The following is a 27,431-nucleotide window of genomic DNA, read 5'->3' as shown; positions in this document are numbered from 1 at the left end:
ATACACTGAATTACAAGCCCATATCATTAACGTCGATATGCAGCAGGGTTATGTTGTGTTCGATCATTATGTATTACATCGAAGAGAACGGTCTATTGACACGCAGTCAACACGGTTTTAGAAAACATCGTTCTTGTGAAAAACAACTACCTCTTTACTCACACGTATTATTGAACGCTATTGACAAGGGATTTCAAATTTATTCCGTACTTCTAGATTTCCAGAAGGCTTTTGACACTGTACCACACTAGCGACTTGTAGTGAAATTGTGTGCTTATGGAATATCGTCTCTATTATGTGACTGGATTCGTGTCAGAGAGGTCAGAGTTCATAGTAATTGGCAGAAAGTCATAGAGTAAAACAGAATTGATTTCCGGCGTTTCCCAGGGTAGTGTTATAGGCCCCCTGCTGTTCCTTTTCTATACAAACGATTTAGGAGACAATCTAAGCAGCTGTCTTAAATTGTTTGCAGGTGATGCTGTCGTGTATTGTCTAGTAAAGTCATAAGAGGATCAAAACAAACTGCAAGTTGATTTAGAAAGATATCTGAATGGTGCAAAAATTGGCAACGCTAAATCATGAAAATTGTGAGGTCATCCACATGAATGCTACATGGAATCTGCTAAACATCGGTTACACACTAAACCAGTCTAATCTAAAGGCCGTAAATTCAACTACATACCTAGGAATTACAAACACGAACAATTTAAAATGGAAAGAACAAACAGAAAACGTTGTGGGGAAGGCAAACCAAAGACTGCGTTTTATTGGCAGAACACTTAGAAAATGGAACAGGTCTACTAAAGAGACTGCCTACACTACGCTTGTCCGTCCTCTTTTGAATACAGTTACGCTGTCTGGGATCCTTACCAGAGAGAATTAACGGAGCACGCCGAGAAAATTCAAAGAAGGGCAACACATTTTGTATTATCGCGAAATAGGGGAGACAGTGTCACGGACATGATACAGGATTTGGGATGGACACCATTAAAACAAGGGCGCTTTTCGTTGCGGCTGAATCTTTTCACGAAATTTCAATCACTAACTTTCTCCTCCAAGTACGAAAATATTTTGTTGACACCGGCCTACATAGGGAGATACGATCATAATAATAAAATAAGGGAAACCAGAGCTCTCACGGAAAGATATAGGTGTTCCTTTTTTCCGTGCCCTGTTCGAGATTGAAATAATAGAGAATTATTGTGATAGTGGGTCGATGATCCCTCTCCCAGACACTTAAGTGTGATTTGAAGAGTATCCACGTAGATGTAGATGTACATGGTGTGGGAAGCCATGGGATCTGGGTTAAGGTAACGGCTGGAGTGATTGAAGGAACTCTAACGATACAACGGTACGTCGCTGACATCCTGCGTCCTCGTGTATTGGCTCTCATGCGTCAGTATATTGCTGCCATTTTTCAACACGACAGTGCTCATCTAAATATGACACGTCTCTCTATGAACTGCGTCTGTGTGATGTTGAGATACTTTCGAGGCCAGCAAGATTCCCAGATTCGTCTGAGTGGGACCAGCTCGGAGTCAACTCAATACCAGGGTTAGTATCCAGGATACCAAGTACCAGTTACAATAGTTGTGAGCCACCGTGACTCAGCGGAGCATACAACGACTTTATGACACACTTCCCAACCTAATTACTGCATGTATTCAGGACAGAGTGGGAGCAGCGCCGTATTTTTTATTAGGCAGTGCAGCACTTCCGTTATTGGTCATATTCGGCTCAACTAAGTTTCGCTCTGAGTTTGAGGTAAATGCTTCGGTGGTAGGAACTTCATCTCTCCTTGTTCGCACGCTACATTCCATATGGAGCTGAACCCTAGTTCATAGATCCATAAAGCATACTTTTGCTTTAAGATAATAATGTAACCGCTAGCACCAAAATCTTATTTACGTTCCATTCGATATAAATTTACGGGTTTCTTTTTGTGTATATAGACTATTCAGACATCTAACAAGGGAACTTCCCCATCGCACCCCCGTCAGATGTAGTTATAAGTTGGCACAGTGGATAGGCCTTGAAAAACTGAACACAGATCAATCGAGAAAACAGGAAGAAGTTGTGTGGAACTATGAAAAAAATAAGCGAAATATACAAACTGAATAGTCTATGTGCAAGATATGCAACATTTAGGATAATGTGAGCTCAGATGCGCCGTGGTCCTGTGGTTAGCGTGAGCAGCTGCAAAGCAAGAGGTCCTTGGTTCATTTCTTCCCTCGAGTGAAAATTTTAATTTTTTGTTTTCAGACAATTATCAGAGTTCAGGCACCCACACATAATCAACTTCGCTCTCCAAAATTCCAGGACATGTTCAGATTTGCTTGGACATATACAAGATTTGACGGACTACACACAGAAAAATTTGAAAACGTTAAAAACTTATGTTTTGACAGAGCACAGAGAAAACTGTGCGACTGTGAAACTGTTGCATTCATTTGTTGCAGTTTATGTGACACACTATTATGTTTTCATCACTTTTTTGGGAGTGATTATCACATTCACAAGAAAACCTAAATCGGGCAAGGTAGAAGAATCTTTTTACCCATTCGCCAAGTGTGCAAGTTAGGTGGGTCGACAACATATTCCTGTCATGTGACGCACATGCCGTCACCAGTGTCATATAGAATATATCAGACGTGTTTTCCTGTGGAGGAATCGGTTGACCTATGACCTTGCGATCAAATGTTTTCGGTTCCCATTGGAGAGGCACGTCCTTTCGTCTACTAATCGGACGGTTTTGCGGTGCGGTAGCAAAACACAGACACTAAACTTATTACAGTTAACAGAGACGTCAATGAACGAACGGACAGATCATAACTTTGCGGAAAAAAAAGAAAGTAAAGTTTCGCTTGAGGGATAACTTGAACCAAGGACCACTCGCTCCGCAGCCGCTCACGCTAACCACGGAACCACAGCGCTCTTGTGTTCATAGTACCCTTGATGTTGCCTATGTTGGCCATGGACTACTCAGTTTGTATATTTTGCTTATTTTTTTCATAGTTCCACACAACTTCTTCCTGTTTTCTCGATTGATATGTGTTCAGTCTTTCAAGGCCTATCCACTGTGCCAAATTATAACTAAATCTGAGGAGGGTGCGATGGAGAGGTTCCCTTGTAAGCATTACTACTCTATCAAGAAAGTGAACCAAGCTAGGCTATAATTACTAAAATTTGCAAAATCCAGCAGCTTCACGACCCTGACGTCCACATACGGTATGAGGGTTTGCAATTCTAGAGCCACTGAAAGTTCTCTCATTAAAATTACATCTGCCTCTTTGAGAACGGCCGGAGCGCATATTGCTCTGCTGTCTGAGCTTGGCTTGATTACGACCGCCGTTTCAGTGGACATGGTAGCTCTGTGGAGGGGAGGAAGATAAACATAATAATCAGGATCTTCCTTACATGTCAGACCGTATCGGTAGAGCGCTTCAAATGACCTAACCCATCACTCAGCTATCAAATTGAACAATATACTTACGGAAAAAAACGCAACATTATGAAGGAATTGTGTGATATAAACGAAAGTGGGTAGGTGTGTCTACATCCGAAAGATGTCGTCTGTTCAAATTTCACGCAGGTCGCATAAGAGTGGTGTCGATAGCGCCACTATGAGGATGCAGACCAGTTTTGCTTTAAATACGTGCAGTAACGGTCGTGAGCTTTAGTTACCTCGACGTCGTGAGTCCATGTTAGTCAAGAATGCCTTTAAGTGATGGTGTAATATGGCATGGAGAAGCTGAATGTTCCTTCTGCAGAAAGACTTGGCAGGTATGTAGCCACTGTTCATGACTCCTGGCAGAATGTATGGTCGCGAGAAGACCGGGCTCCGGACGGCCACGACGGAAGACAATTGCGTTCGGCGTATGGCTCCTGCGCTAAGTACTTCACTTGCAGCAGCAATTTGAGAAGCAGTTGGCACCACAGTGACATAACGGACAGGTACAATTCGGTTATTTCAAGGTCAGCTTCGAGCTAGATGCCCTTTAGCGTGCTTTTCACTGACCCCAAACCACCGCCATTTGCGACTTCAGTGGTGTCAAGCGAGAGCTCATTGGAGGTCTGTTGTGTTTTCTGGTGAAAGGTGGTTCTGCCTCGTTGCCAGGGATGGCAGTGTGTTGGCTAGAAGGAGGCCAGTTGAAGGCCTGCTAGCAACCTGTCTAAGTGCTAGACACTCTGCACCTACACATGCAGCGCGATTTCGTACAACAGTAGGAGCACTCACTCTCGTGGCTATCCCACACATCCTGCCTGCAAATACGTACGGCAGTCTGATGATTCGACCTGTTTTGTTGTCATTCATGAACAGTATTCCAGGGTGTATTTTCCATCGATAACGCTTGTCTATGTACCGTTATTGCAAAGCAATATACGCTACAGAGAGTCGATATGTTGCCTTGGCCTGCTCGATCACCAACTCTGTCTCCAATAGAGCACTTATGGGACGCCATCGGACGACAAGTCCAGCGTCGTCCACACTGGCTTTAACAGCCCCTGTATCGACCGACCAAATGCAACAGTCATGGAATTCCATCCCACAAACTAACATCCGGCACCTGTACAACACAAGGCATACTCCTTTGGATGCTTGCATTTAGCGTTCTGGTGGTTACATAGATTATTAATATCCCAGCATTTCACATCTGAAATGGGTTATCTCGCACTTACATTAACCTATGATCTTGCAAAGTTAATCGTTTAAATATATTACCTAGACAAATGTATTACCGAAATTTCATTACTTATTTTTTGGTGCTGCGATTTTTTTCCATCATTGTATTCACAAGCCATGTGAGACATCTTTAGGATTGTCTCTGTATGGAATGAGTTTGGACACGAATACGAACTACTTCCTTGTCATAGTACAGCTGTTTAAAGCACTACAAGTAATCTCATTTGCAAAACAATGGTTTTACATGTAACCATGTTTAACCGTTACCTACTCCTGTGTCAACTTTGCGGCAGACAAAACAGTTTTTTTGGCACACTTACATGCGTATATCGCCCGCAGGGGAGCACTTACTGCTATGACAGTCAAATTGCTGCAGTATCACTTGGACTAACGAACAATGCAGAAAGATTTATCTCTACCTCATAGTATGTAAATGAACTTTTGTATTACTGTCCATTTATGATCCAGATGTATGTCAGTAAGGGACAGAATAGTTGGTAGTCATATTCTAGGACCTGTATCGTGGAAGTTCCCTCCTCATAAAACTTGCCACCGAAGTATCAGATTTTCTGGGCTCATTACATTTGGCATGCCCCCCCGCCCCCCTCCAACCCACACTTGCACAGTTTTAGTAATATTTTAGCACGGGTCACATGCGTGTTTATAAGCAATCTCCTCGAAGACTGATTGCGTTTTCCCAGCAACCTACTGTCGAGCCAATGTCTATCACCTGCTTTCCCTACGATTGAGCCCATCTAATCATTTCATTTCACACCCCTACAAACTATTACAAGCAGATAATTGTATAAGTTCGCTGATTGCTTTTGTTGCACATTGATATTGTGAAAGGGTACGACAATATGTAACATACAAACTTTTAAATTTCTGAGTATTTAAAGCAAGGTACCAATCTTTGCACTACTGTGAAATCTTATTAATATCTGACTAAATATTTGTACAGCTTTTTCAGACAGTTACTGCATCTGAAAAAATCTGAGGACACTATTAATATTGTTTGATATATCGTTAATAAACAACGTGTACAGTAAGGATCGCAATACACTTTTCTTTGGAACACCTGAAGGCACTTCTGATACGTCCGCCAAAGGCAGCAGAGGAAAAATACCCAGGTATAGAACTGAAGGAAGTTTATTACATCACAAAAATACTTCTCCGACGGCAGTCATTTCAAAAACAAATAAAACTACACAGAATACTTCTTGAATATGCAACAAGTAAGTGATGCCCTAGGCAGAAAGCCTGTTAAGGTCACAGTACATTTAAAATTGCATTAAATAAACAATAGGCCGAAGGCCTGAGCTTATCTCTGATATGATCTAAGATGTAATACAGTAAATGAAAACAGCCGCTTCTTGGGCATTAATTGAACAATAATAACTGAGAGCCATAGGCCTGTAGTTGTCTCGACTGAGAGAGTTCTGAATACAACAAATGAACACAAATCACTTCTTGAAAGTAGAATCAATATCTATAACCGAAGGCCGAAGGCCTGAAGTTTTCTATAATAAGAATTAAATCTGAATACCGTTATCGAAACAATTCACTTCCTGAATATGGAATGAACATAGAAAGGTTGAAAGGCCGTGGTAAACACGGTAAAGAAACTTCGGTGATATCAAGGCTCATACGCGAAGTGAGCTACAGTCAAGGTCTCCACTGCACGTGCAAAATTAGAAGTCCTGAATGGACGAGAAAAAGTTTGAGTACAGCATGACTAATGATAAGAATGGTAACAAATATTACGAAGTTTGATTGTGGGTCTCGTATCATGCTGGCAGCATCTGGATAGAAAAGTTGACGCAGGCGGTGAGGTAGTCGCCAAGGTGGCTACATAATGATATCCTGATTGTTGGAATGCTTTTGCAGTCAGCGCCATGTCCAGGGAGCTCACCTGGTGTGACCCTTAGGGGCCCGAGTGCCAACCTAAAAACTGCCCATGCTGCAGGTCACTGCTGCTGCTGGTTCGAATCCTGCCTCGGGCATGGGTGTGTGTGATGTCCTTAGGTTAGTTAGGTTTAAGTAGTTCTAAGTTCTAGGGGACTTATGACCTAAGATGTTGAGTCCCGTAGTGCTCAGAGCCATTTGAACTGCTGCTGCTATTTACGGTCACATGGCCCAAGGAACAGAAAAGTTTCAGAGGCCCATTGACTTTTGTGGCGGTTCTTGGGTTGTTGCCTGGTGGGCTTCTCGTGTCTGTCAAATGGAGAGACGTTGTGTTATTGGTTGCTGGCTCGACAGATCATTCCTCCCCCCCTTCTCTCTCTGAATGGGAGGAGAGGCGGTAGCTCATCTCATCGTCCCTAGATGGTGTTAAGTTCTTACTGGTGGTTGGGGCAGTTGGGAGTTTGCGTGCACCTCAAGTGGCGTTAGTGCTGATGTGACATGTGTAACAGCAGAAGACCCACCCAGAGAACCAGTCACAGGCTAGAGTTGAGACAGGCTGGCGGTGTCTAAGATGGGCCTTGTGGAGGACTACACCTCTGGAACCAAACGCGACAGTAGAACATCAGACCGAGGAAGAGGAGCCAGTGAGGTATGTCGTAATATACTGAAGTGTGACTTCATCTCAAGCTGAACCCTGAAGAATGAAAAGGTTTTCCAAAACCAGTGCTGATTGTTTCTAGCGACACAAGTATCCTCATTGAGCAGTGGAGAGAGAATAGATGCTGGCTGGACTGTCAAGAGGATGAGTGCTCTCTCTGGCTAGTGGGGCCTGAGGAAAATGTGTGCAGGTTAGCTGTATCTATGCCCTGCCTGCAGACAGGCCAGGGGTTCAGGTGCTTGGGTAACACAATGCCCCACAGTCTGACATGCAAGAGACAAGAGGCAGTGCTGGATGGCTGTCAGAGTAACAAACTTGAGGCGGCCTCTGTTCTCCTGAAACCAGAACACCAGGTCAAGAGCAGAGGACTTGTCCTGGTGATACCTGTAGGCTGGGGCCTCTGGGTGTTACAGTTGCTTGAAGCCAGGTGAGTAATTACATAGCATCAGGTGGAGAACCATGTGGTGCCCTGTATCTTTGTTGGTGTGACAAGCAATGAATATGATGGACAATGGAAGGATGATCATAGTTTCCACAGTGGCGACATCCAGGTAGAAGTAAAGATGGAATCAGCGCTGAAGGCAGAGTGTGGGTCCAGGGGCAGTCGTAAAGACAAGTCGACATGAGTGTAGTGGGGTAGGGAATAGAACTGATATCAGAACTGGAACTTGAGCGCCAACCATTGAAGGTAGCGTGCCAGTTTGAATGGATTATCGGCCGCTACTAACGGATGAGGGAGAAACCACTTGGGGCTGAAAAGAGTTCAGAAGTGCTAGAGGAGAAAAGGATCGAACCAGGAGGGTGAAGACGATGCAGTAGTGTGGAACACGTAGAAACAGTGCTCAAGGAGGACAGAAAAGTGTGCCATGAGGACAGAGGAGGGAACTTTACTCCCTGATCTTAAACTCTGAGGCTATGTGAAGGGTGTAGCGTACAATGCCCCAATAGCCACATAACCTATACTGGCTGCCTGCACCTGTGATGTGTTTCAGGACAGTAAACAGAATCCTTCAGTGCTTGACAGAGCAGGACAACCATTGCAGGAAAAGCGTCAGATGTGCTATGAGGCTCAGGGAAGACTCTCTGAGACATACATTATGTGATCAAAAGTATCTGGACACCTGACTGAAAATTACTTACAAGTTCGTGGCGCCCTACATCGGTAATGCTGGAATTTAATATGGTGATGGCCCACCATTATCCACGATGACAGATTCCACTCTCGCAGGCATACGTTCAGTCAGGTGCTGGAAGTTTTCTTGCTGAATGGCAGCCCATTCTTCACGGAGTGATGCACTGAGGAGAGGTGTCGATATCGGTCGGTGAGGCCTGGCACGAAGTCGGCGTTCCAAAACATCCCAAAGGTTTTCTGTAGGGTTCAGGTCAGGACTCTGAGCAGGCCAGTCCATTACAGGGATCTTATTGTCGTGTAACCACTCCGCCACAGGCCGTACATCATGGACAGGTGCTCGATCGTGTTGAAAGATGCAGTCGCCATCCCCGAATTGCTCTTCAACAGTGGGAAGCAAGAAGGTGCTTAAAACACCATTGTAGGCCTGTGCTGTGATAGTGCCAAGCAAAACAACAAGAAAAAACAACGTGAAAAAACACGACCACACCATAACACCACCACCTTCGAATTTTAGTGTTGGCACTACACACGCTGGCAGCTGACGTTCACCGGGCAATCGCCATACCAACACCCTGCCATCGGATCGCCACATTGTGTAACGTGATTCGTCACTCCACACAACTTTTTTCCACTGTTCAGTCGTCCAATTTTTACGCTCCTTACACCAATTGAGGTGTCGTTTGTCATTTACCGGCGTGATATGTGGCTTATGAGCAGCCGCTCGACCATGAAATCCAAATTTTCTCACCTCCTGTCTAACTGTCATAGTACTTGCAGTACATCCTGATGCAGTTTGGAATTCCCGTGTTGATCTGGATAGATGTCAACCTACTACACATCACGACCCTCTTCAACTGTCGGCAGTTTCTGTCAGTCAACAGACGAGGTCAGCCTTGTACACTTTTATGCTAAGCGAGTCCCTTCACGTTTCCACTTCACTATCACAACGGAAACAGTGGACCTAGGGATGTTTAGGAGTGTGGAGATCTCGCATACAGACGTATGACACATGTGACAATCATCTGGCCACGTTCGAAGTCCGTGAGTTCCTCGGAGCGCCCTGTTCTCCTCTCTCACGAAGTCTAATGACTACTGAGTTCGCTGATATGGAGTACCTGGCAGTAGGTGGCAGCACAATGCGCCTAATATGAAAAAAAACGTATGTTTTGGGGGGTTTCCGGATACTTTTGATGACATAGTGTAGATTACCAGTTTACTCAAACAAGTCTGTAAAGAAAATGTGATTTAAGTTCAATAGTTCTTTATTTTCAGATCATTATGGACATCTCACGCACATAGCTCGTAAACAGCAGGTTAAAACGGACATTATACGCGTTATTAACGGTGTCAAGCTGTCTTAGTGTGCGACCGATTTTCGTCTTTATCTGTGTTCTTGTTCTGCCACTCAGTGGAAGTGAGCGAGCAGATACTACACACATTCGTATTTCGATTAGTTCAAAAATGTACCCGAAATCGTACAAAAAAAGAGCGCTTACACGTCTACATTCAATATATCCACTATTCAGAACACTTCAGCACTTCATTTTCCATGAGTGTGCGAAGGAGCTCGCTGTTTGTCTCCTGATGGAGTGCAAGAACGCGTCTGTACTAAACTCATCGTTCACTGTGACTGATACGATCGATTTTTGTGAAACTTTATAACACAACCGGTAGTCGACATAAATTTACGAGTAAATAGTGTAAATGACCGTGTAATCAAGTAGTGACCAAATCACATTATGTTAAATTTAATGAACTTAAGTGTGTTAGTTAACAGTGATTAATTCCACATGCGCGATTCTGAGGTGAAAAGAATTAAATTACATTTATTGCCAAACTGAAAACCAATATACAATACCAACGAAAAGTATGTACTCGCCTTTACCCAAGCATGCACATAATCAAGAAAACTGAATAAACGTCATTATTTGTCATTAAACATATTTGTCGTAAGTACACAGTATCAATGTTACTGAATAATAGGTAGACATACACCGAGAAAAATGTACTCAAAAATAAAACAAGCACCGTCCGAACAGGCCTTGAAGGCCCAACGGTACCGACCTGCCATCGTGTCATCCTCAGCCCTTAGGCATCACTGGATACGGAGGAGCATTCGGTCAGGACACTGTTCTCCCAGCCGTTGCCAGTTTTCGTGGCCGGAGCTCAATTAAGCAGCTCTTCAGATGTCCTCACAAGGGCTGAGTGTACCCCGCCTGCCAGTAGCACTCGGCAGACCAGGACAGTGGCCCATCCAAGTGCTAGCCAAGCCCGACAGCGCGTAGCTTCAGTGATATGACGGGAACCGGTGTTACCATCACGGCAAGGCCGTTATCCAAGAACGTACTCGGTTATTCGAAATGTACTGGCACGTCCATCCCATGCAGCTCACGTGATAGTGTAAACAAACCAGCGCCAAACCCGCGTGCACGAGCTGTCAACTTTGAATATAGCGCGGACTGCAGTTCTCAACGAATCAGAACGGAGCACTTTTACAATAGTTTCACGGACACGCCGTGTAATGGCAGTTTTCAGATTTGCACACTTCTGAAAGTTATTTATTTATCTTGTGAGAAATCAGAATATACGAAGTATGCAAATACACTGAATGAATGACGTCCCAGCCCGCATCTCGTGGTCGTGCGGTAGCGTTCTCGCTTCCCACGCCCGGGTTCCCGGGTTCGATTCCCGGCGGGGTCAGGGATTTTCTCTGCCTCGTGATGGCTGGGTGTTGTGTGCTGTCCTTAGGTTAGTTAGGTTTAATTAGTTCTAAGTTCTAGGGGACTGATGACCATAGATGTTAAGTCCCATAGTGCTCAGAGCCATTTTTGAATGACGTCCCGTGTGACTGCTACGTTAAAATTTAACAGAAAAGTTGTATGGAGGCTGTCGTGGGAAGCTACACACAAGAGGACGCGTGCCGGCGCTCGCCCGGGGTCATATGTGTGTGATTCTGGAAGGGCTAGAGGAAAATGGAATACCTCCCGCTCGCCAGTCAGGCCGAAGAAGTAAGCTCTTTAAACAGAACTATACTGTCAGGTTTTTCCAACTGGGAGTGGCAGTGGGCTCCGTCATAGTCTGCAATACACGTAAGAGGCGGCAGCGGAAGTAGAGTCAAAGGCGACGTCAGTTGTAGTTGGTAGCACCGAAGTCTTGGCGTCACGTGGCAAACGGCTTTCAATATTTAAAGCCAAAATAATTTTCTCCCTGTCACGAAACTACGAGGTCACAAGATAGATGCAACCGTTAGAGTGCCCCCTTAAGCGACGGTCAGAGGCATCCAGAAGCGATGAAAGATTATGGCGTCGCTCGTAAGCGGCGACAATAGACGTACCGCTGCCAACATGCGTTTAGCAACTTCGAACATCGGTTCCCTCCCTGGAAGCAGCCAAGGACTTGCAAAAGCGGTCAGAGTCCATGGAGATCGGAAACGATTACCAGCCAATATGTCATGGCCCTACAAATAACAGAAACGGCGTAAGAATAACCTTGGACGAAAAACTGAAGCAACGAACGATATCCGTGGAAATGTGTAGTGACAGATTAATTCTAGCAAAACTCACTCTTGGCAAAATGAATTAGGGGAGCATGACTTTTGGGATTTCCCATACTCCACTGAGCAACAACTGAGGGCTGAGTAGTTTACCACATCAAGTATACAACGAAAACATCATGACGTCCTCGATAATTTACATAAAAATGACTGAAACGTCTGACAAATGTCGAAAGAAATAGAAAAAACCATTCATCCCGTCATAGTGGTTGCTTTTCAATAGACTTCGAAAGCTTCAGTTACCTGTATGCCTCCCGTGAGCGTTTACCACTGCCTGACACCTATGTGAAGTGTTCCGTATAAGATTAAGAATGTCACGCTATGGTATCCGTTCCAATTATTCAGTGAATGCCCGTGAGAGTTTTTAGAGAGTCTGTGATGGAACAGGACGACCACGAACGTGTCTGTCAAGCTTGTCCCACATACGTATGATGGAGTTTAGGTTGCGAATCTCAGCCGGCCACTCCATTACCTTAATTTCTAGGCTTCGCAAGACATGTCTGCTGACACCTGCTACATAAGCCCTGACATTAGAATTCAGGGGCACCACATAGTCCAACACTATCTGTTCGATGCACTGCCTGGCAGTAAAGGGACTTTGGACAACGACGGGATCCGTATGAGTGTCAGCACTGAAGTCTCCTCACAATATCACAGAATCTTGGAAATCCGTCAGTTTACTGTAAAACATTTGGCAGATACCACCTATCACGGGCCTCACGAACACGGGCATCACCTAGCGTCAGAGAATATCTGGATTCGTCAATGAATAACACCTTTTGTCAGTGACGAAGTTGCCAGTTGACATGGGACCAGCAGAGCAGAAGGCGAGATGCAAGACGTTGTGTCAAGCGGAGTACTCGAATGGGACGTCTGGATCATAAGGTCAAAAAAAAAAAAAAAAAGGTTCAAATGGCTCTGACCACTTTGGGACTTAACTGCTGTGGTCATCAGACCCCTAGAACTTAGAACTACTTAAAGCTAACTAACCTAAAGACATCACACACATCCATGCCCGAGGCAGGATTCGAACCTGCGACCGTAGTGGTCGCGCGGTTCGACTGTAGCGCCTAGAACCTCTCGGCAATCCCGGCCGGCTAGGTCATAAGGTCCTTTCTCGTAATCTGTTCAGTCTGATCGAACACAGCGACTACAGCGACCTTTGTGGTATCATCTTGAAGTGCTGTGGTGGTGTCCGTACGACGGTCTTCACGTGGGTTGTAATGTGTTGAGGACCTTGTCGAACTCGGCTTGGTTCAAATGGCTCTAAGCACTATAGGGCTTAACATCTGAGTTCATCAGTCTCCTAGAATTAGAACTACTTAAACCTGCGACCGTAGTAGGAGCGTGGTTCCTGACTGAAGCGCCTAGAACAGCTCGGCCACAGCGGCCGGCTAACTCGGCTTCTATACTGACTTGTCTTCAAGTCGGATGCTTCTATAGACCACCTGCATCAGCAACCGTAGTAGTTGAGCGCCTCAGAGAGAACCTGCAGAACGTCGTGAAGAAGTTTCGTGATCATACTATTGTAATAGGGGGAGACTTCAATCTACCAGGTATAGAATGGGATAGTCACACAATCAGAACTGGAGCCAGGGACAGAGACTCTTGTGACATTATCCTGACTGCCTTGTCCGAGAATTACTTCGAGCAGATAGTTAGAGAACCAACTCGTGAAGCTAACGTTTTAGACCTCATAGCAACAAATAGACCGGAACTTTTCGACTCCGTGAATGTAGAAGAGGGTATCAGTGATCATAAGTCAGTGGTTGCATCAATGACTACAAGTGTAATAAGAAATGCCAAGAAAGGAAGGAAAATATATTTGCTTAACAAGAGTGATAGGGCACAAATCGCTGAATATCTGAGTGACCACCATCAAACGTTCATTTCTGAGGAAGAGGATGTGGAACAAAAATGGAAAAAATTCAGAAACATCGTCCAGTACGCCTTAGATAAGTTCGTACCGACTAAGGTCCAAAGCGAGGGGAAAGATCCACCGTGGTATAACAATCATGTACGAAAGGTACTACGGAAACAAAGAAAGCTTCATCATAGGTTTAAGAGTAGTCGAATCATAGCTGATAAGGAAAAGCTGAACGAAGCGAAAAAGAGCGTAAAGAGAGCAATGAGAGAAGCATTCAACGAATTCGAACATAAAACATTGGCAAACAATCTAAACAAGAACCCTAAAAAGTTTTGGTCATATGTAAAATCGGTAAGCGGATCTAAATCCCCTATTCAGTCACTCGTTGACCACGATGGCACCGAAACAGAGGACGACCGAAGAAAGGCAGAAATACTGAATTCAGTGTTCCGAAACTGTTTCACTGCGGAAAATCGTAACACGGTCCCTGACTTCAGCCGTCGCACGGACGCCAAAATGGAAAATATTGAAATAAACGATATCGGAATTGAAAATCAACTGCTATCACTTAGTAGCGGAAAAGCATCCGGACCAGACGAGATACCCTTAAGATTCTACAGTGATTATGCTAAAGAACTTGCCCCCTTTCTATCAGCAATTTATCGTAGATCGCTGGAAGAACGTAAAGTACCTAGCGACTGGAAGAAAGCGCAGGTCGTTCCCATTTTCAAGAAGGGTCATAAATCAGATGCGAATAATTATAGGCCTATTTCGCTTACGTCAATCTGTTGTAGAATAATGGAACATGTTTTGTGTTCTCGTATTATGACGTTCTTAGATAATACAAATCTCCTTCATCATAACCAACATGGATTCCGCAAACAGAGATCATGTGAAACTCAGCTCGCCCTATTTGTCCAAGAAATTCACAGTGCCGTAGACACTGGCGAGCAGATTGATGCCGTATTCCTGGACTTCAGGAAGGCATTTGATACGGTTCCGCACTTACGTTTAGTGAAAAAAATACGAGCTTACGGAATATCGGACCAGGTTTGTGATTGGATTCAGGATTTCCTAGAAGAAAGAACACAACATGTCATTCTTAACGGTTCAAAATCTGCAGATGTAGAGGTAATTTCGGGAGTACCGCAGGGAAGCGTGATAGGACCTTTATTGTTTACAATATACATAAATGACTTAGTTGACAACATCGGTAGCTCCGTGAGGCTATTTGCAGATGACACGGTTGTCTACAAGAAAGTAGCAACATCAGAAGACTCGTACGTACTCCAGGAGGACCTGCAGAGGATTAATGCATGGTGCGACAGCTGGCAGCTTTCCCTAAACGTAGATAAATGTAATATAATGCGCATACATAGGGGCAGAAATCCATTCCAGTACGATTATGCCATAGGTGGTAAATCATTGGAAGCGGTAACGACCGTAAAATACTTAGGAGTTACTATCCGGAGCGATCTGAAGTGGAATGATCACATAAAACAAATAGTGGGAAAAGCAGGCGCCAGGTTGAGATTCATAGGAAGAATTCTAAGAAAATGTGACTCATCGACGAAAGAAGTAGCTTACAAAACGCTTGTTCGTCCGATTCTTGAGTATTGCTCATCAGTATGGGACCCTTACCAGGTTGGATTAATAGAAGAGATAGACATGATCCAGCGAAAAGCAGCGCGATTCGTCATGGGGACATTTAGTCAGCGCGAGAGCGTTACGGAGATGCTGAACAAACTCCAGTGGCGGACACTTCAAGAAAGGCGTTACGCAATACGGAGAGGTTTATTATCGAAATTACGAGAGAGCACATTCCGGGAAGAGATGGGCAACATATTACTACCGCCCACATATATCTCGCGTAATGATCACAACGAAAAGATCCGAGAAATTAGAGCAAATACGGAGACTTACAAGCAGTCGTTCTTCCCACGCACAATTCGTGAATGGAACAGGGAAGGGGGGATCAGATAGTGGTACAATAAGTACCCTCCGCCACACACCGTAAGGTGGCTCGCGGAGTATAGATGTAGATGTAACGTGTCCACAACCTGTGGATGACACATGGACAGGCATAGGCATCTACAGCAACATGACCGAAACTCCACCCTATTTAGACCAAAAGAGAGCATCCTTGCAACTAGCACTGCATTAAGAGGTCGCATTGCACGTGCTTGGTTGAATATAACGTCCACGAGTGACAACTGACATCTGTGTGGCTCACTAGAAAACACTGGTACTCACTTGTGTCTACGGGGTCACCTGAAACTATAACGTATTAACACAGCCAATAGATGATTAACACTGCCAATAGATGACGAATGATTTTAATTGTTAACAACACTGAAACCGAATATCTCAAGCCATGCAATAAGATCACAGATGCTACTTTACCAAAATATATTTAACATACAGGACGTTAATATAGGTCTTCCCATAATACTTTTGAACTGTGTATCTTCTTACGCCCCTCAAACTGGATACATAGATGATGAAAATGACGAGTTCTGGGATGACCTACACGATCAATTGCAAAGTATACCACCACCCGAAAATGAGATAATTGTAGGTGCTATTAATGGACATGTGAGTAAACATGCCCCACCTGAATTTACAGTCCACAGAAATTATGATACGGCTATTCCAGTGCCCAGGGCGAAGAGATTCTGGAGGATGCTTACAACTTTAAAATATCAATCATTAATATCTTTTTCCAAAAAGAAACATCTTAACAATTACAAAAGTGGCATATCTGCATCACAAATAGATTACACAATGTGCAATAGCTACTTGTGTAAGTACTTTAGGGATTGTAACCTGATCCCTAGCGACCCATTAACCACATTATCACCGACTATTGATAGCATGCTTAAAATTACACTTTGGAACACAGCAGATGAAACGAAAAGGAAACCACGAATAAAATGATTTAATCTTCAAAGTCCACAACGGATTCCATAGCAGCTAAGGCTATGGAGTACATGGGAAAGTGTGAAATCAGCAGAAAAGATATGACTACGGCCAAGGAAGTAGTAGGCACGCGCAAAAGCAAGCGAATACCAGACAAAGATCCAAAGTGACGGAACACTTACCTAAGAAAAAGTACTACAACAAAGAAAATGTATTTAAAAAAGAATCAAATGTAGGAAGGAGTATCCGATCGCTTTGCTCAGGAAAAAAAAAAGCCGGCGAATCGGCTGGTTGCTTTCTCGAAAGTAATAGATAATAATAGTGTTTACGACAGAGCTGAAACCGCTAAAAGGACAAAGGAATTTTCAAAATTACTGAGTCTAAAAACAATCACACGAAATATATGAGACACAATAAATGTACTAAAAATAGTTCTGAGACATTAATAACTTCTAGTAAGGATATTAATGAAAGGTGGCACGAATACCACAAAAAATTGTTAAATGAAGAGTTACCTCAAGAAGCATTATATGGTTTACTACCAGCTCAAGTCTCATTAGAAGTTACAACGCAGGAAAAAGTAAATTCGCGCTTAAAAAACGAAAAACGGTAAAGCAGCTGGGTCCAACGAAATACCAATTGAAGTTCTAAAGAACTGTAGGGATTCCAGCATGTTATGGCTCACTAAACTATTCATCCTTATCTTAATAGAAGGGAGAATGCCTGATAACTGGAAATGAAGTAATTTAATTCCGTTCTACAAAAGCAAAGGGTGACTTAGCTGATTGTGGAATCTATCGTGCAATCAAGCTAACAGCACAGACACTGGATATGTGGGAAAGAGACATTGCAAACAAGTCAAATAAGGTAATAAAAATTAAAAAATTACGTCTAAACAATGTGGTTTTACTAACGGGGTAGGCACTACAGACGCTACTCATAGCACTAAGATCAAAATGGAAAAATATAAGATCTTGTGTTTATTGACCTCGGAATAGCTTTCGACCGAGTGCCAAGAAAGCTTATTGGCAAGCAGTTCACGTGCAGTGTATCTCAGAGTGCTACACATATATTCTCAAGGATCTGTACGAGAGCATCAACAAAAAGTTGTAAATCCTGCAGGCGTCAGCGAAAAGTTAAAAGTTGGGGGTCAACGAAAGATCTGCTTGGAGTCCACTGCTATTCAGTATTGTCACGAACAATGTCACAGAACATCTACGGAAACCAACTTCATGTACACATTTATTCGCTGAAGACATTCTTGTAATAGAAGAATCTCTACCAGAAATTTAGCACGATCTTACTTAATCCTTGGTACACGGCGCTAGACGGTCGCGGACTTCGAATGAGCAGAACCAAAACGGAATATTGCCACTTCTCCAGAACGATCACCAGTTATAAACCACAAGTACATCTAGAAAACGCACTTGTAACACGGAAAGCCTATCACTTCTCGAAAATTTGAAACTGAATGTCCAAGAAGAGTTATGAACATATTTTTTCCCTGAAAATTACCCCAAAATTATTGAAAATGGACCTCTGAATACGCAACCTTCAACGAAACGATTATTTCTGATGTGGCAGAATCTTCGCAAGAGCACCAATGGGTTACTCTGAAACAGTTATGAAATATTCAGTTTTAGACACTGACCACAAATATTGCATGGTTAACAAGCGCCATGTATTAAGATTTGCCTCCTATGTTAAATTTGTGCATGGCAAATGTTCTTGCCATTTGTATAATTTGTCGGATTAAAAATCTAGAATCTATGGATTGATGTGCTTGTGGAACTGAATTTTGGTGACGCTACCGTTGCCAACGCGTGCCTCAGAAAACTGCCTCTAGTAGCCTTACCTGTATGCTGTAAATATCCTAAGGAAGACAGTAGCTAAAGCTCTACATAATGAAATGTTTCTGCTTATGACATAACACAAAATCGGAAAATGGGACCTAGATTCATAAAGGAGCTCTAAAACGTAGCTGAAACTTGCGATCATGGTTATAGACAAAGGAAAATTCGTAAGACAATGTATTTACATTCGCCAAAAGAGCAATATAAGCATTATAATGATCGAAATAGCTATAGAGAGTGGGCGAACACACTCAGTGCACTGGTGTGCAAAGCTTCAAATTTACATAATCACACACGAATGCCACAAGACAACATTACAGAAATGTTTGTCGTCCTTTTACGAGACAGGAGAGAGAGAGACAGACAGAGACAGAGACAGACACACACACGCACACACACACACACACACACACACACAGAGAGAGAGAGAGAGAGAGAGAGAGAGAGACAGAGAAGGGGGAGGGAGAAGAGAGACATTGCGTATTATTTGTATTCAAGAATAGATGAGCTATAACTGGATAGTAGCATCCGCGTGCACAAGTGAAACTGAATGGTGTACAAACGAATATTAAGTCTCCTCAGAAAATCGAATAAACACGCAACACTGTAAGTTAGTTTAACTTAGCCTAGCTTAGAAGCAGACGTAAAATTCCAGCAATGTAAGTGAAATGCAATGTGCGAAGCTTGCAGCCATCTCACCAAGCCTTTTGGATCAGCATGGTGGCAGCAGGCCTTTCGATGCACACAAGAACACAAGACAAGCGTCTAGATTCCAACCAGTCGAACAAGATGCAGTACTCAGAGTGCGACTTTGTTCTGCAACATGCCGTTCCGTAACTGAGTTTTGGCGGCCAACGTCGTCACTTGCTGACACAGGTCCAAGTTTTTCGAGCAGCCAAGAGATACCACGTGGGACAGGGCCAAGTGCATGCGCTGCCAGACTAAACTGCCAGCGACCAGGTACTTTGAAAATGACTGGTGCGTAGTGCGCGGGCACGCGCATGCGCTCAACAAAGCTTGGTGGACAGTAGCCGTCATTTCAACACCACTCGACCAGTTCATGTACCCTGGATCAATAGTAGCATCAGCAGCTTCAGGATTGTAACAGTTCTGTCACTAAATGTAGCACTTCTGCTACTAAATGTAACTGGGTTTTCTCTTTTGGTTCTGTCAATTGTCAGGATGAGCATTCTAAATCATTCTGTCAGGGTGAAAATATTAAATTAATCAATTTTTCTCTCTTAACAACATGTGGGCAGGGTGGGTTCTTCCTTGGATCGGGTATGAGGTAGAATGAAACAGCATTTTTACATAAGATAACTTTTATTGAAAGTTTCGTACAACAGTATCTTACTGGTTGTTCTGGTTCGGAGAACGGCATCTGTGTCGTTTGCGTAGCCTTCTGCTGTGGCAGTGGCGGCGGCGGCGGCGGCGGCGTCTGATTACGCGTAGCGGTGTGTATCTCGTGTCGCCGTCTCGCCCAGCTGACTGGAGACGCGCAGCGCGAGGTTGCCCGTTTAATTATTGCGAGCGAAGTCGTGCATCGGATGGTGATACCTTGGATGTGGCGTCCCAGTGTTTCTCTTCTCTAAGCGGCCGCGTGTGTTGTGCGTCGGCCAGCGGAGCGGCGCGGCGGGGGAAGGCCAGTGTCCCGGACTCGAACAACGGACTCCCGCTTGCCAGTCTTCGGCTGTCAGATCTTCATCCCAGCTCACAGGTGACTGCTGATGTGAGGCCGTCTCCTTCCCGTCCTCACGAGTCACCCGGGTACGTAAAGATCAGACTTCAAATACCTTTTAACTTCTGTCTTCTGGCGCCGAGTCTGCTGCTTGCTATTCCATTGCAGCGGCGGACTTGGTGCGTCTGTGCATGATGCAGTCTCTTCTTGCATGACGGTCTTCAGCACCGAAACTGACTGAAAACAACTGCTACGCTTCTTCACCTCTTCGTCTTCTTCGTCGCTCGTCTCCGTCTTCGTCTCCGTCCTCGTCTTCGTCTGTCGGGCCCACTGCGTCTCGCGTATTTATTCACTTCAATTTAGTGGAGGTGAACGACTTCACGGTCATTGCCTCTTCTGTCACGTTGAAAAGCTTCTGGAAGAATCTTCTTAACGTCGGTCGTTGGCTATTGGAATGTAGGCGAGGGCCTTTGCTCACATGTGACAACTGAGAAACACGTGAGCCGGTCATTGCCTCTTCTGTCACGTTGAAAAGCTTCTCGAAGAATCTTCTTAACGTCGGTCATTGGCTCTTGGGATGTAGGCGAGGGCCTTTGCTCACATGCGACAACTGAGAAACACGTGAGCCGGTTGGGCGATGCCCTGACGGCTGAATCGACAGCGCCCGCTTATGTGGAACTTGCTGACTTCATGGTCATTGTCTCTTCTGTTCTGTCCGCTGTTTGCCAGTATGTAACTCTCTAAACTAAACCAAGTTTTTCATTTATATTCTAATTTATACTTCACTTTGATTTCACTAATTTATTTACTTAAGTACCACTCAACAGGATGAAGACGCTGAAAATCGTATAAAAACTGTGTGGTTGAAAGGAAGACCACTAACGGGGACGTCTGTGAAAAATGCCCATCGAAGTAAAAAGGAAATATATACAAACGAGCGATAAGACGGGCTCTAACGTGCGACTCACACTGATGGGTCATAAGCAAATCGGACAAAGTTCCAGATTACAAAGATGAGGATCTTACGATGGTCTAGAAGAGTGACCTCAAAACACAGAGTAAGAAGCGACCACATCCGACGCTAGTTTAAAGTGGCAGTTATAGCGGAAAACCTTCAATAGAATCGCATACGCTGATACAGACAGGTAATACCCCCAGAACGAAACCATATACAAGAACAGGGCTTGACACAAAAGAACCGAGAAAAGCCTAAGTCGCCTACTGAATAAATGAATTACAACTGTGAATAACAACCTGAAAACTATGGGACTGCGCCCTGAAACGACCCAAATCCAATTTAAGGAAAAATGCACCACGAATAAATTATGCGAATGGGATGGAGATCGGTAGATGAGATGTACTTATACAGACTACCAAATGTTTACAATTTCAGAAAAATCTCTCCCTCTCTCCGGGAGCGCCACTTTGAAATAGCACTGTCCATGCGGAAGGTCTTGGCTGATGGACCAGGCAGTGTGTCCCACATCCATTCCTTGTCCTTTCCCAACTCCTCAACACCCAACCCAAGGTGTGATGCGATCTGTAGAGAGGGGTGCGTTGCACATGGGAAGATGTGTCGTGAACGGAGCCTCAGGGAGAACAGGTGACCTCCCTGAGTACGACAGAAAATAGCAATACTGACGGGGAATTTGAGACCTCAGACACCCAAACATCTGGGCTAGAACCGATGGAAAACATCTCCTCAACTGAACAGGGGGACAGACCTGTTCAAGAAGTGGGAATGGTTACTAAGAAGTTGGACCACATTAAGATCGAAGACTTGTCTGAGGCTCAGAGGAGGAAAGTTCTTAGAGAACAAAAGCTAAAGGAAGGAAAAGAGTGGCTTCCCAAACAAAAGTTGAGGGAACTAAAAGGGCTTCAGCTCAAGACCTCCAAGAAAAGACTGTCCCAGGGCGAAGAGGGTGTACAGACCATTTCTACATCGAGGGCAGGCAGTAAGAGAACAAGGAAGGAATTTGACTCCCACTACTCAGGATTAGTGTATCCAGAAAAACTCAAGGAAGAAATAGGGAAACAGACCTATAGTACTGCAGTCTCAGTTTTTAGGATGGCGGTTATACAGCAAGGCTACCCACTGGTCAAAATCACCTCGCAGCAGGAGGATCTCTTACAGATGGCTCTCTTTGAGAAGGTTGGGGAGGGGGGGGGGGGGACGCTGGTCCAGGACCCAAATTCACTAGAGTCTATCTGGATCACGGATCTTATCTTTGTGAGTGGGTGGGTACAGTGGACTGTCTTCAGGAAAAGGTGCCCCTAATATTACTGTGGGAGGATGCGAAGCTTCTGGTAAAGACAGCAGCTGAATTCTTCAAGACGGCAAAGACTATAATCTGGGTGCCAAAACTCCTTAAGGACACCTCTCCAGCAAATCTGATTAAGAAAGTAGGGTCTCAAAACCTGAAAGTCTCGACATAGGATTAGAAGGTAATCAACTGCAGGGTTGCTCCAAATGGCCACCCCTTGTGGTGGAAGTTGGAGAGAAGTCCCTGAAGTCAATATGGAAAGAGGACCTGAGACTATTCTTGGGGTCCTTGCAGGTTGCTGTCAAGGTACTCAAAGACATCAGAAGCGACAACGCCGGCAGGATGGAGACTGAATGTGCTACAGTTGAATCTGCAACACAGTAAAGGGGCCACTGCTGCCCTGAGTCGTCTTCTGTGAAGACAAGAAGTGGACGTGTCCCTGATCAGGAACCCTATTTATATAAAGGGGGTGTATCGGGCCTTGGCGGCATTGGAGGTAAGCTGGTTAATGCTAGAAATATAAGAAACTCCAGAAAGTGCATTTATGTAAAAAATGGAAGCCCCTTCATGCTGATGGCGGACTTTTGTTCTAGGGACTTAGTGACCACGAAGATGCGGCGACGTGAGGAAGGTATCACGAGAGAGTTTTTAATGGACTCGGCGTACCTTCCCTATGACGACAGTGCTCCTCCTTCTCAGGAGGTGAAGAGACTGACGGAAGCCTGTACATAGCAGAGCGACCAACTATTGGTTGGATGCGATGCTAATGCCTGCAACTTAGTGTGGGGCAGCACCAAAACCGACATTAGAGGTGAGAACCGTCTAGAATTTCTTCTAGCTAATGACTTAGAGATCCTCAATAGAGTCAAGGAACCTGCATTTAGGAATATAAGAAGGGAAGACGTAGTTAATATAACCTTTGGCTCCACTTTGATGGGTAGTTATGTCAAACAATGGCATGTGGCTTTAGAGCCATTCTCATCAGACCACATGTATATTAAGTTCGAGGTTGATTAGGGCATTAGACAGACCATGTCCTATAGGAATCCTAGGAAAACGGACTGGGACGCTTATAGGAGGGAGTTAAATGCAGTAGAGTTTGGGGAGGTAGCAGAGGCGGTGACCTCCGCCATCATGATCTCATACCATGACAACTGCTCAATCACCAATATGTGCACAAATAGGAATGTGGAACAGCAACCTGGAATCACAGAGGAAACAGGTATGAAGACTATTTAACCTTGCGAGAAGGAAAAGACAATGGGCAGAATATTGAGAGGCCGTTGTCAAATACAATCTTGCAATTAAGCATTCAAAGCAGGCGTCCTGGGAGGTATTCTATGAGCAGGTAAAGGGCGCAGCTGTTCAGATCAGACTTAACAGAATCCTCACTAGGATACCAACTAATCCAGGGGGAACTTTAAGGAAAGAGGATGGGGAGTATACAAGGACAGCACATGAAAAGCTGGAACTAGTACTCAAGGCTAATTTTCCTCAATGTACTCTGACAGACAACATAGAGCAGGACGAGATCCCCGTGAGATACCGGTTTTCAGGTATTCGAAGGGAGAACTGGGAATCTGCCAGAGAATGTGTTGACCATAGTAAAATCCAATGGGCGGTGGGAGCATTCCAACTGTTGAAGTCACCTCGTCCAAATGGAATTTTTGCAACGCTCCTTCAACAAGTAGGAATGAACTTAATAAGATTCCTATGCAGATTATGTAGGGTTAGCCTAGCAGCATGAATCATTCCGAACTTCTGGAGAGCAGTGAAGCTTGTCTTCATTCCAAAGCCAGGGAGAATTGATCATACCAAGGTCAAGGATATGAGATCAACCAGTGTGTCCTCCTTAAAATATTAGAAAAACTGGTCAACGTGCATGTTAGGGAGAGGAGGTTAACTAGAGTCCTTCTACACATAAACCAACAAACACACCAACAAGGAAAATCGTGGGAAACTGCATTCCACCAATTTGTTGGGAAGGTGGAGAAAGCAATACACTTTCAGGAAATAACCCTTTGCATCTTCTTGGACATCGAAGGGGCTTTTAGCAACACAACCTTCGAATCCACGGTTAAGGCTGCAGAGGTTCATGGCTTGGAGACCACCATTTGCAGGTGGATTAGAGCCATGCTTAGAAAAGTAGAAGCCACCACGATGCAAAAACATGGCAAGGTATTGATGCCGAAGCCATGATCTAAGTGATGTTTCTCAATCCTGGGCTTGAACAGGAGAGAAATGAAACTCATGGCTGGACTGTTGGCATGCCATGTGAATTTCAAAAAACAGCTACTTACAATGGGAATAATAGAAGAAGACCCCAAATGTAGGATGTGGTAGTGTGGGCGAGGAAACCACATCATACTTGATCTTCGAATGCGAGGCACTGGAGATTAAAAGACACAGAATATTCGGCACAACCAGACCTGAAGAAATTGTGTCTAGGAAAGAACTGGTAAAGGATCTCCTTGTGCTTTTCAGGGGCATCGGTTGACTTTTCTAGAGACACAGGGAACGATACCGCACAATAAACTCTGTTTCGGTGCGGGCAGCAGCGGGCTTGACCAATGTTGTTTTTGCTTTCCTGATAAAATAAATTCAAATCAAATCAAGGGTTTCATAAATTGAGCAAGTCAATAATGCGTTGGTTCATCTCTGGCACTTTTGCATGCAGTTATTCAGCTCGGCATTGATTGACAGAGTTGTTGGATGCCCCCTTAGGGATGTGGTGCCCAATTCTGTCCGACCAGCGTAATGGTTCGTCAAAATCCCGAGCTGGTTGGAGGTCCCTGTTCATAATGTTCCAAACGTTCTCAAATTGGGGGAGATACGTTGTCAAACACTAGAAACTCTCGCCGTGTACGGGCAGGCATTACCTAGCAGAAATGTTCGCCCAGGATAGCTTACCATGAAGGGAAACAAAACGAGACCTAGAATATCGTCGACGTACTTCTTTGCTGTAACGGTGCCACAGATGACAACCAAAGGGATCCTGCTCTGAAGAGAAGTGGTACCCAGATCATCACTCCCGGTTGTGGGGCTGTATGGCGGGCGACAACCAGGTTGGTATCCGACTGCTGTGCTGGGCGTCTCCAGGCATGTCTTGGCCAGTCATCGGGGCTCAGTTCGAAGCGGAAGTCATCACTGAAGATAGCTGTACTCCATTCAATAAGATTCCAGGCCGAAGACGTGTCTCGAGGCGCCACGGACAGCAGTGGGATACCAGCCTGGCTGTCGTGCGCCGTACGGCCCGACGACCATGAGTGGTGGTCTGGTGTACCATTTCTTTTCATAGCATGACCCCTTTGGTTGTCGGCCGCGGAACCGTTACAGAGCAGCGGTTCGTCGACAATATTCTACGCCCCGTTTTGTTGCCCTTAATTGGAAGCCATCCCGGGCATACATTCCAGCAAGATAATGTGCATCGCACACGGCGAGTTTCTACTGCTTTTCTTGACCAGAAAGATCACCGGATCTCTCCCCACTGAGAACGTCTGGAGCATTATGGGCAGGGGCCTTCAGCAATCGCGGGATTTTGACGATCTAACATGCCAGTTGGAATTAATTTGTCACGATACCCCTCAGGAGGACATCAAACAACTTTGTCAATCAATGACAAGCCGGATAACGTTTGCATAAGGGCCAGAGGTGGGTCAGCGCTTTATTGACTTGTCAATTTGTGAAGCTCTTTGTCCTGAATAAATCGCCCAGTTTTTCTGAAATTATGATCATCTGTGTATGATTATGATCATATGTGCATCACAACCACCGATTTCCGTCTCATTCAGATAATTCCTTCGTGTTGAGTCATTTTTTTTGCCTTAGAGCAATGACTCTCAAACATTTTTGCTTAAGAGCCAATAATGACACAGCACCTCGGCCCGCATATGTACCGATATTGTTATTAACTGGTAACATACATAAATTAGTACGTTATTGGCCCCTAACTGACTAGCTATAGCAAGAAAGCGACAAGGTGGCCGCCCGCTATCAAGTACTGTTTGTTAAAAGTCGCCACCATTCGGAACGCTTCATTCTCTGTTTGCTGCACCCCCACCCCCCCCGCCACCCAACCCCCCCGCAATGTTTTGACACTTTACTTGTCCGGTAGAGTGTTGTTGTTGGTTTTACAGTGTGTGACTATAATAATAGCATTTGTGCTTACAGTTAAACGCACTATGGAATATGACAGCATCACAAAAGCTTGATAAACGATTTAAATATTAGTTTTCTTCTACTCACTGCTCTGTTTTACAACAGCCTCAGTTTACGTTGATAGAAATAAGTATATCATTTGAAGCTGTCGGTCTTTGTAACGCTCACTCAGGAACCCATGTTATTCCGTATATGTTACACCATAGCAGCTGATCAGTACGAATTGCGCAAGCCCATGAATTTAGTTGTCCGTACTAGAAGACAAGCAATAAAACAGTCCCTCTTTCACAGCCTCTAAGCCCGCAGTGGCTGCGCCTCTTACTTATCTTACCCAGAGGTAAGCGGCCAACTTTACCTAGCACACGCCCAAATGACCAACGACAATTAAAATTAAGCGCATCTTAAAATATTACTGTCTCTGTAAGTATTTTTGTTAGTTACTGAGCAGGAAGACTACACTCTTAAGAAACACTTAACGTTAATTGGCGTTTTGGATTGAGCTGTTCGTTGCCAAATACATAGTGTGATAAAATAAGGGCGAGAGCAGCGGGCCGCACGAACACTTGATTCGGGGCGCATGAGGCCACGCGAAGCAGTTGGAGACCGCTGTTCAGAATGGCGTTACAAGACTAGGAAGTCCGACACCAAGAGACGTGGGAAATGAGCCACGAAAGAAGTGAAAGAGGTAAAATTGTAGGGAGGGGATGTGGAGCAAACACTTCATTTATTTATTGGTACTGTTGCAGTAACAATAATGTTG

At 44.4% G+C, this 27,431-nt stretch overlaps 1 protein-coding gene across 1 annotated transcript in view; it reads right to left on the bottom strand.

Moving 5' to 3' along the window:
• LOC126484308 (glutamine synthetase 2 cytoplasmic) overlaps nucleotides 1-19,411 on the bottom strand; it is a 444,933-nt gene extending 425,522 nt beyond the window's left edge. Inside the window, exon 1 of the mRNA XM_050107746.1 lies at nucleotides 19,271-19,411. Within this exon, the coding sequence (XP_049963703.1) occupies nucleotides 19,271-19,290 (20 nt within the window). The 5' untranslated portion in view covers nucleotides 19,291-19,411. The remainder of the gene's footprint in view (nucleotides 1-19,270) is intronic.
• Between the last annotated feature and the right edge of the window lie 8,020 nt (nucleotides 19,412-27,431).

The sequence above is a fragment of the Schistocerca serialis genome, chromosome 1 (assembly GCF_023864345.2).
Source record: "Schistocerca serialis cubense isolate TAMUIC-IGC-003099 chromosome 1, iqSchSeri2.2, whole genome shotgun sequence".
NCBI classification, from domain to species: Eukaryota; Metazoa; Arthropoda; class Insecta; order Orthoptera; family Acrididae; genus Schistocerca; species Schistocerca serialis.
The sequence above is the reverse complement of the archived record's forward strand: the minus strand, read 5'-3'. Positions and strand labels throughout refer to the sequence as shown.